At 40.8% G+C, this 11,066-nt stretch overlaps 1 protein-coding gene across 1 annotated transcript; it reads left to right on the forward strand.

Moving 5' to 3' along the window:
* Nucleotides 1-5,338: 5,338 nt before the first annotated feature.
* Nucleotides 5,339-8,782, forward strand: LOC109870824 (phosducin-like protein 3). The gene is made up of 6 exons (XM_020461474.2): nucleotides 5,339-5,464; nucleotides 5,785-5,917; nucleotides 6,132-6,222; nucleotides 6,670-6,813; nucleotides 7,036-7,244; nucleotides 7,422-8,782. The coding sequence occupies exons 1-6, from the start codon at nucleotides 5,459-5,461 to the stop codon at nucleotides 7,562-7,564; spliced, it is 726 nt and encodes a 241-aa protein (XP_020317063.1). The 5' UTR covers nucleotides 5,339-5,458; the 3' UTR covers nucleotides 7,565-8,782.
* Nucleotides 8,783-11,066: the final 2,284 nt, after the last annotated feature.

Here is an 11,066-nt window from a genome sequence, read left to right on the forward strand (position 1 = left end):
TTCTTTAAGAGGCTCCTCTGTCCTCCACTCGTTACCTGTATTAATGGCACCTGTCTGAACTTGTTATCAATATAAAAGACACCTGTCCACAACCTCAAACAGTCACACTCCAAACTCCACTATGGCCAAGACCAAAGAGCTGTCAAAGGACACCAGAAACAAAACTGTAGACCTGCACCAGGCTGGGAAGACTGAATCTGCAATAGGTAAGCAGCTTGGTTTGAAGAAATCAACTGTGGGAGCAATTATTAGGAAATGGAAGACATACAAGACCACTGATAATCTCCCTCGATCTGGGGCTCCACGCAAGATCTCACCCCGTGGGGTCAAAATGATCACAAGAACGGTGAGCAAAAATCCCAGAACCACACGGGGGGACCTAGTGAATGACCTGCAGAGAGCTGGGACCAAAGTAACAAAGCCTACCATCAGCAAGGGCATTGAAGATGAAACGTGGCTGGGTCTTTCAGCATGACAATGATCCCAAACCCACCGCCCGGGCAACGAAGGAGTGGCTTCGTAAGAAGCATTTCAAGGTCCTGGAGTGGCCTAGCCAGTCTCCAGATCTCAACCCCATAGAAAATCTTTGGAGGGAGTTGAAAGTCCGTGTTGCCCAGCAACAGCCCCAAAACATCACTGCTCTAGAGGAGATCTGCATGGAGGAATGGGCCAAAATACCAGCAACAGTGTGTGAAAACCTCGTGAAGACTTACAGAAAACATTTGACCTCTGTCATTGCCAACAAAGGGTATATAACAAAGTATTGAGATAAACTTTTGTTATTGACCAAATACTTATTTTCCACCATAATTTGCAAATTAATTCATTAAAAATCCTACAATGTAATTTTCAGGATTTTTTTTCTTCTCATTTTGTCTGTCATAGTTGAGTGTACGTACCTATGATGAAAATTACAGGCCTCTCTCATCATTTTAAGTGGGAGAACTTGCACAATTGGTGGCTGACTAAATACTTTTTTGCCCCACTGTAAATGTAAAAATGTAATATATACTGTGGTGGAAAAAGTGCCCAATTGACATACTTGGGCAAAGCAGAAAATGACTAAAGTGAAAATCACCCAGTAAAATATTACTTGAGTAAGAGTCTAAAAGTATTTGATTTTAAATATACTTAAGTATCAAAAGTAAAAGTATAAATAATTTGTAATTCCTTATGTTAAGCAAACCAGACGGCACCATTTTCTTATTTTTTTATTTACGGAAAGCCAGGGGCACACTCCAACACTCAGAAATTATTTACAAACAAAGCATGTGTGTTTAGTGAGTCAGGGATAACCAGGGATGTTGTCTTGATAAGTGCGTGATTTGGACCAGGAGTAAAAAGTATATTATTTTCTTTAGGAATGTAGTGAAGAAAAAGTAGTCAAAAAATATAAATAGTAAAGTAGAGATACCCCAAAAAACTAAATAAATAGTACTTTAAAGAATTTACAGAAGTACTTTACAGCACTGAATGTATTAGGACAGTGGTTCCCAAACTCTTTATAGTCCCATACCCTTTCAAACATTCAACCTCAGCTGTGTACCCCCTCTAGCATCAGGGTCAGCGCACTCTCAAATGTTGTTTTTTGCCATCATTGGAAGCCTGCCACACACACTCTGGGTCTCGACCCCGCCCTGTGCAACTGGGTACTGGACTTCCTGACGGGCCGCCCCCAGGTGGTGAGGGTAGGCAACAACATCTCCTCCCCGCTGATCCTCAACACTGGGGCCCCACAAGGGTGCGTTCTGAGCCCTCTCCTGTACTCCCTGTTCACCCACGACTGCGTGGCCACGCACGCCTCCAACTCAATCATCAAGTTTGCGGACGACACAACAGTGGTAGGCTTGATTACCAACAACGACGAGACGGCCTACAGGGAGGAGGTGAGGGCCCTCGGAGTGTGGTGTCAGGAAAATAACCTCACACTCAACGTCAACAAAACTAAGGAGATGATTGTGGACTTCAGGAAACAGCAGAGGGAACACCCCCCCATCCACATCGATGGAACAGTAGTGGAGAGGGTAGCAAGTTTTAAGTTCCTCGGCATACACATCACAGACAAACTGAATTGGTCCACTCACACAGACAGCATCGTGAGGAAGGCGCAGCAGCGCCTCTTCAACCTCAGGAGGCTGAAGAAATTCGGCTTGTCACCAAAAGCACTCACAAACTTCTACAGATGCACAATCGAGAGCATCCTGGCGGGCTGTATCACCGCCTGGTATGGCAACTGCACCGCCCTCAACCGTAAGGCTCTCCAGAGGGTAGTGAGGTCTGCACAACGCATCACCGGGGGCAAACTACCTGCCCTCCAGGACACCTACACCACCCGATGCTACAGGAAGGCCATAAAGATCATCAAGGACATCAACCACCCGAGCCACTGCCTGTTCACCCCGCTGTCATCCAGAAGGCGAGGTCAGTACAGGTGCATCAAAGCTGGGACCGAGAGACTGAAAAACAGCTTCTATCTCAAGGCCATCAGACTGTTAAACAGCCACCACTAACATTGAGTGGCTACTGCCAACACACTGTCAATGCCACTGACTCTACTCCAGCCACTTTAATCATGGGAATTGATGGGAAATGATGTAAATATATCACTAGCCACTTTAAACAATGCTACCTTATATAATGTTACTTACCCTACATTATTCATCTCATATGCATACGTAGATACTGTACTCTATATCATCGACTGCATCCTTATGTAATACATGTATCACTAGCCACTTTAACTATGCCACTTGGTTTACATACTCATCTCATATGTATATACTGTACTCGATATCATCTACTGTATCTTGCCTATGCTGCTCTGTACCATCACTCATTCATATATCTTTATGTACATATTCTTTATCCCCTTACACTGTGTATAAGACAGTAGTTTTTTGGGGAATTGTTAGTTAGATCACTTGTTCGTTATTACTGCATTGTCGGAACTAGAAGCACAAGCATTTCGCTACACTTGCATTAACATCTGCTAACCATGTGTATGTGACAAATAAATTTGATTTGATTTTGATTTGATTTGCCACACACACTCAACAATACATTTATTAAACATAAGAATGTGTGAGTTTTTGTCACAACCCGGCTTGTGGGAAGTGACAAAGAGCTCTTATAGGACCAGGTTCACAAATAATAATATAATAATCAATAATTTTGCTCTTTATTTAGCAGTCTTACATAAAACTTTATTCGTTAATAGAAAATTGTGAAAAACTCACCACAGGTTAATGAGAAGGCTGTGCTTGAAAATCTACTCTCACATAGGCACGTGGTTGTAAAAGGGCATCAGTGTTTTAAAAGCGCGATTTGCCAAGGCAGGATACTCTGAGTAAATTCAATTTTCACAGAACCGCTTGCTGCAATTTTGAATCATGAAAGGGATAAGGAATCCAGTTTTTGTGTCATCCATACCTGTGTAATTGTGCACCCAACTCACTCAGGTGCTTCGCTATATCACATTTGACATTGTCCATAAGCTTGAGTTCATTTGCACACAAAAAATCATACAATGGTGGAAAGATCTGTGTGTTGTCCTTGTTAATGCAGACAGAGAAGAGCTCCAGCTTCTTAATCAGAGCCTCAATTTTGTGCCGCACATTGAATATAGTTGCAGAGAGTCCCTGTAATCCTAGATTCAGATCATTCAGGAGAGAAAAAACATCACCCAGATAAACCAGTCATGTGAGAAACTCGTCATCATGCAAGTGGTCAAACAAGTGAAAATGATGGTCAGTAAAGAAAACTTTAAGCTCATCTCTCAATTAAAAAACGTGTCAATACCTTGCCCCTTGATAACCAGCGCACTTCTGTATGTTGTAAAAGCGTTACATGGTCGCTGCCCATATCATCATCAGTTCAGGTGCCTTGCTTTAACAAAGTTAACCATTTTCACTGTAGTGTCCAAAATGTCTTTTAAGCTGTCAGGCATTCCTTTGGCAGCAAGAGCCTCTCAGTGGATGCTGCAGTGTACTGAAGTGGCGTTGGGAGCAACTGCTTGCACGGGCATTACCTCTCCACTATGTCTCACTGTCATGGCTTTTGCGCCATCAGTACAGGTACCAACACATCTTGACCACCAAAGTCCATTTGATGTCATAAAGCTGTCCAGCACAAAAATATTGTCTCCTGTTGTCCTGGTTTCCAGTGGTTTGCAGAAGAGGATGTCTTCCTTAATTGACCCCCCATAAACTTAAAGTACTTGTACCAGGCCCGCCATGTCTGTTGACTCATCCAACATAACGCATAGAATGCACAGGCTTGTAAGCGAAGCAGTAATTGTTTCTAAACATCTCCTGCCATGTCACCGATGCATTATGAAACAGTGTTGTTCAATGATGCATTTTCTGTCGTTTTTGTGGGCCTTTTCCCCAGGTGCTTTCCCGGGTAAGGGGGGAGTAACTCTTCAGCTGCATCAGATTCACAACTGTCAGTGTCCATGCTAGCTGGGCTAACAACAAATGTAGAATTACTGATGCTAGCATTGGATGTGCTCGTGGAAGCAGAACAACTTGTGTTGTCGACAGGTGCTGGTATAGTACTGCTGGTATGTGTCTCTATGGACACGGACCTTACTTTTTTAAAAACCATTTATCAATTTTCTAGCAAACAGAATGAGTACTAGAATGTAGCCCAGTTGGCTACATACGGACCGTTATCGGAATTCCCGCGAGAGAGTAACGGTTAACGTGATTGGATGTTAATTATTTGACTAGGCTACCTGTATTTGACATTGTGTTGTTATTTCGCTGAACACTGAATGGTTTAATTTTATTTTTGGCTGTGAAACGAGGCTACTCAGGCGAGAAAAACAACTCACCCAAATGTGTAGCCCAGTTTGAAAACATACATTAACTGTTTGAAAATGTGAAGAAATGTAAAAATAATAAAATAAAATAAATGTGAATCAAATTTTTATTATGCATACTCCCGACCGCATTACTCCAGTTTCGAGTATATCATATTAGAGCACAAAAACAGGCCAGCAATGTTTATAAATGTTTTGGACCTCTGTGTAACCCCACCCCTATAAGCTTGGTCACCCCAGAGTGACAGCACAGCGTGATTTTTAGGTGCAGCTGTTGTCTCACTCAGATGCCACATATGGAAAGTAGCTTTCCCACTCCTTATATGGACATATTGGCGATGCAAAACGGATGTCGGTGCAACCTTTATTATGGTCCCTTGACTTTCTGTCTGGAGCCAGTTTTCTGATAATAATGCATAATAAACACCGATAAAATATGATTCGTCCTCAGAAAAATACGTTATTGTTCAAATACTCTGAAATAAGTTTAAATTTGTGAAAACTGACAACGATTTACGTTTTATCACATTTAAAGATCTTGTTTTACTCCGGAAGAAATGTGGGTGAGGTCCTTATATTTCCGTGTCTGGGGAGATAAGTGGTGTGATTTCAGCGTCTGTCTTGAACAGTTAAAAAATGCAGGTTTGTGAAATTATAACACCTTTTCTAGCTATAGAAAAAGTAGTAATGAAGGTCATAGCTGACGTTTTGAGCAGTATGAGTATATGTTCGCACGCCACCTTGATTGGGACATAGCTAACGTTAGCTGCATTTAAACGTTAGCTAATGTTCGCTAACGTTAGCTGTAATACCACAGATACAAGGTGGCTACCGGTAGTTATACGTATCTTTGGTAATGCCAAAGAGCCTAGCTGTAGATATTTTTAAACCATGTGGCAAACCAACAACACTGTTTGAGTGTTTTAAATAAAACTCATTGATCTGTTATTTCTCAATCTCAGGACCCTGACGCAGATACCGAGTGGAATGACATCTTGAGGAAGAAGGGGATCCTTCCTCCCAAGGAGAAAACTCAGGATGAGGTTGATGAGGACGCTCTAGAGCAGCAGATTCTTCTTCAGCAAGAATCTGTTGGTAAGAGGTGGCTATTAATATCATATAGCTAACTCTGTGGGATTAGGTTTCTCCTGAACTGGTCTAGAAATAGTTTTTATGTTATTCTTAATTTAACTAACAGGACATGGTTTTGGAAGGCTGATCCTTGGCCAACATCATCCTCTGTTAGTAGTTTGAATACCTTAAATGATACTTTTTCTGACTTGTATTTCCTGTGGTGTTTTGTGACCAGTAAAAACCTATGAGAGTATGACTCTGGACCAGCTGGATGAGAACGAGGATGACTTCAGTGAAGAGGATGAGGCTGCCATCGAGATTTACAGGTTTCAAAGCATTACTAAGATGGTGCATTATACATACAACCGGTATTGGCTGCCATATGGCCCGGGGCCATAGCTGAGCAATCGGGCAAGTTCAGCCGGCTCTGTGGTTGCCCCATTGGGCATGTTAATTATTTTATTGAAAACAACCTAAGTGCAAAGAATTTCTGATTCCTCCCCTATGTCTGTGTGTAAACAGCACATTTTAAGTCTTTGGGGAACTAAAAATACTCACTTGATGGGCAAGTGCTTTTCAGACCTTAATGTCAGTCCCTTAATACAACCTAATGCCATTAAAAGAGATGCTGAAAATATAAAGCTCCATTGTGGCTACCATGTTAATGGTGATATAGCCTTTTGCGTCCCAAATAGAAAATGGCAATGTTAAGACCTTTTGTTATTACCAGAATTAACCTACATTGCCTTAACTCTCCATTTCGTTCTCACCAGGCAAAAGAGGCTTGCAGAATGGAAAGCCACCCAGATAAAGAATTGCTTTGGAGAAGTAGTGGAGATTTCTGGACAGGACTACATCAAGGAGGTGAACAAAGCTGGAGAGGGCATCTGGGTTGTGCTGCATCTCTACAAACAAGGGTGAGAGTTTGGTTAGATTTTTTTTTAGATCTGATAACTTTATTGGCCAAGACCTTATTTGAAAATCATGAAACAAGGTTTTCCTTTTTGTTCATATAAGCCTGATTAACAGTGTGTTCCTTTTTTAAATTGCACTGAATAGGTCTATCTGCCAAATACATAGATTTAACTAATTGACCCATTGTAATCGAATCTCTCTGTTCCATTCTCTCATCCTCCCAGAATTCCTCTGTGCACCCTGATAAACCAGCATCTGTCAGAGATGGCCAGGAAATTCCCCCAGACCAAGTTCCTCAAGTCCATCTCCACCACATGCATCCCTAACTACCCTGACCACAACTTACCCACCATCTTTGTCTACCACGAGGGAGAGATGAAGGCACAATACATCGGGCCTCTGGTCTTCGGGGGCATGAACCTCAAAGTTGAGGGTAAGAGACAATCGCCCCAGCTAGACTTTCATTAGATACTATTAGCGACATGATATGGTAGTTTGCTGTCCAGTGTGTATACTTCTCACCCTCAGATTTGTGCATTGTCAGTTTTGAATGACAATTTCTTACTTTCTCTACTAAATATTTAAATCTGCTTTATCCTATCATCATCAGAGCTGGAGTGGAGGTTATCAGAATCTGGTGCTGTCAAGACAGACCTGGAAGAAAACCCCAAGAAGCAGATTGAAGACAAGCTGATGTCGTCGATCCGATCCACTCTCCCCACACGGAAAGACAGTGACTCCGAAGAGGACTAGCCACGTAACACCAAATAACATTACTCTTAACGCTCAACCATCACTGTGTGTGAGGATGGCTCTCCTGTGGTGATGTGGTGAACTGCACACCTCTCCCTCTCTCTATGCTTCCTCCGTCAGCAGAGAGGCTCCATCAGAGTACTATGCTTCCCCGGTTGAAAGATCTCTTATGTTACGAGATCATTCTCCTAAATCAATCTGGCCTTGTGTTTTTACAGAACATTTGGTTGAAGATTGTCCTTTTTTTATTTAACATATACATTTCATAATAAATGACAATAGAAATTAATACATTTGTAATTGTTTAAATTAAATGTAAGTAGCCATTCACCCATGCCATAATTAGTTGACCCTGATCTGTGTAACCATCACATAAAGGGCTCCTTTGATGTATTTAACTGTGTTCACTGTTCATAGATAGTGGTCTGAATTTGTGTGTGCAATTGTCTACAAAATGGCAAAGTACAGAATCCTCATCTTAAATCACTAAATATTTACATTTACCAACTGAAATCAGGAAGACACTTCACAATCTGCAATTTATTTCTCAAATATCAAGTCCATTGCCAGAGAACACTGAGGATGCTGCTTCTGTCTGTCCCTCAGTCTGCCATTTTGTGCTCCATGTTCAGGGGGGTTGCAGTATGCTGATGTCTTCTGTCCAGTTATTCCAAAGTCAGATTTTAACATCACACAGAGTGCTTCTGTGTAGCAGGGAACAGAGAACCTCGGTCATGGTTTGTAGCCTTGAATTGTCGACTTTGTTCTAACTTTTAATTGTGTAGATTCTAGTCGGGGGTAGTGTATATACTATATGTCTAAAGTACATATTGTACCTTGATTGAGCCTTGTGGACTGGCCACAGAAAGACTGTGGTCCTCAACCTCTAAGAGAAAGGTACTGAAGAAGCTTTCACAAACTTGAGCTTCAATCAGAATAGGCTACACGGACACTGCTGACCTGCAAACCAATATTTAATTTCAGAATTGCTTAAAATTACGTAAAGGTCAGGGTTAAGGGTTTGGTTAAAGTTAGTCGGTCTTGCAGGTCAGAAGTGTCCTTGTCTCCTGCTTCAATATTGATATTCTGCTAATCAAGGTTGAAACAGCACAGGGTCCTTACCAAAAGCATGAGCTGCTTCTTTCTCCTCTGAGACAGTTTGGGTGACAGGCGTATCAGCGGGTGCACTGAATGGGACTAGAGGGGGAATGCCTGTTAGATTCCAATCACATGTCATTATTAAATAATCAGATCAATAAAACATGTTATCATCTAAAGACAAAATCCCATACTGTGCTGTCCAGGAAATCCAATGACACCTTTGCTTATATGCCTGAGACATTGTACATGGTTGTTTGTGTGTACATAGTTCTAATTTGCTCTCAGACATAATTCACTGACATTCTGAAGCAATTTGAAAATACAGTTTGCATCAAGGAGTCTTTCTCTACTTACCGCATGCTGTACAGAGTCTTTCTCTACTTACCGCATGCTGTACAGAGTCTACCGAGTTGGCCTTTGAATAGTGAAACAGGAACTGACGAAAATAGCATATACAAAGTCAACACTGTTCCAAAGACAATGAATATTGCTCCTGCAAGTTTACCTCAGTATTTTGAGGAGTAAGGTATAAACAAGTATTTAGTAATAGGGTGTGATATTGTTGAGGAACTTACTCTTTTGAAAACATTCTGAACTTGCTCCTGTGATGGGGAGAGGGACAGTGAGAGAATAATTACACTGGCGTCAGAGCTGCTATCATATATAATCTGTGATAAGATTGAGTCATACGGTAGCTAAGCGTTTACCTCATTCTGATCTCTCCCCATCATATCACCAACATCAGTCTGGATCCCAGAACCCTGCAGCAGACAAATCAATGGTCAATGATACAACACAAGTCTATAACACATCTAAAGGCACTAAACCCAAGCAAACATAAAAGCTGTTGTACATGGCATCCATTGTATACTGTACCCATTACAAAGTAATGATCGTGTCTCTGTCGTCAGTGTGTCTAGTTGATAGGAGTGGGGGGAAGTCCTATATATTCTTAACAGTCTGATTTAAGTTAGAGTGACTCACTTGTGTGTCCCCAACCCCCTCTCCACATATAGCCTAGCCACCACAAGTAACAAGAGGCACCATATAATTTGGTTGGAATCACCTGCTGACCCCTTATCAGACACAGATGCGATTTCTCCAGTGGTGCAAACAAAGTAGACAACACTAATGCCATCTGTAACCAGAACACTCCTCTGATGGATGCAGTAGAGGACAGATGTTTAAACAGTGAGACTGACACACAGAGATACAGAGAGTGATACACATATAAGGGATATATTGAATGATTTGGGTTTAGAATACATTCGCACTACATTGTAACACTTTGCCTCTGGTATCAGGTAAGGAAATGTATCTTTGTTGTCAATCTAATAAATCATTCATAATTTATTTAAAAACTAATTTCACAATATTTGTTTGAATTACACAATTGCCTTTTATTTGCACTTTTCAGGTATAGGCATGCAAAATAACAAAGTCCCATACCCTTCTGAAAGCAATTCCATGTTCACACTCTTTGTATGGACTAGCCTCTACAGAAAGAAAAAAAGTAAGTTTCAAAAGTATACATTTATTTTATCAATCTATTACATATAATAAATGTACATGTAATAGCCAACAATATCAACAATATAAATAGCTAATTCAAAAACAACAAAAACATTGATTTCAGATTTTAAGATTTAGATAGCCTAAATTATACAGAAATGTTGAAGTTCATTTAAATTATATTAATAATCTCTCTCACCTGTCGCCTTCCAACATCCAAGGCACCAGACCAATTGAAGTATGCAAAGTTGTTGAAGATACGAAGCGCTCATCTCGAGCTATGTGATTCTAATGCGCTTTGGTGAGGGTATCTGCGCTCTGTGTTTGGTTTGGTGGTCTGCCCGAGGAAGTATTGTTATATTGCCACGTAACGGTACAGAATTGAACTCTACTGACTATCTCATCCGACATAATTATATAGGCTATAACGTTGATGGGAGAAGCATCATCTCCCACGCAGAGGTGACCAATCAACGTCCCACTGGTCTCCTTGGTCATCAGCTGAGGGTTTGTGCGCAAGTCCCCTCTCCCTTGTCATTTTGAACGGTTTTAAGATACATTTAGATATGGAAACTAAATCAAAGAAATCCATTAAAAACAGGATGTCAACCAAACATAAAATCGGAATGGAAGTTAAACAACTGGTATCAAATATTTTTTCAGTACACTTGATTATAGGACATGGTGATGAATAATGACCCCGTGATGTTCAAATTCATTGAAAACCATAAACAACCAAGTAAATGTTGGGGAGTAACAGATTACATGCAATCTCTTACATGTAAGGGATTACAAAAAGCTGTAACAGTAATACGTTACATTACCAGCAAAAATATTGTAACCAGATTACAGATACTTTTGAAAAACTAGATGATTATGTCGAAGATTA

This window comes from Oncorhynchus kisutch, linkage group LG26 (assembly GCF_002021735.2).
Source record: "Oncorhynchus kisutch isolate 150728-3 linkage group LG26, Okis_V2, whole genome shotgun sequence".
Lineage (NCBI taxonomy): Eukaryota > Metazoa > Chordata > Actinopteri > Salmoniformes > Salmonidae > Oncorhynchus > Oncorhynchus kisutch.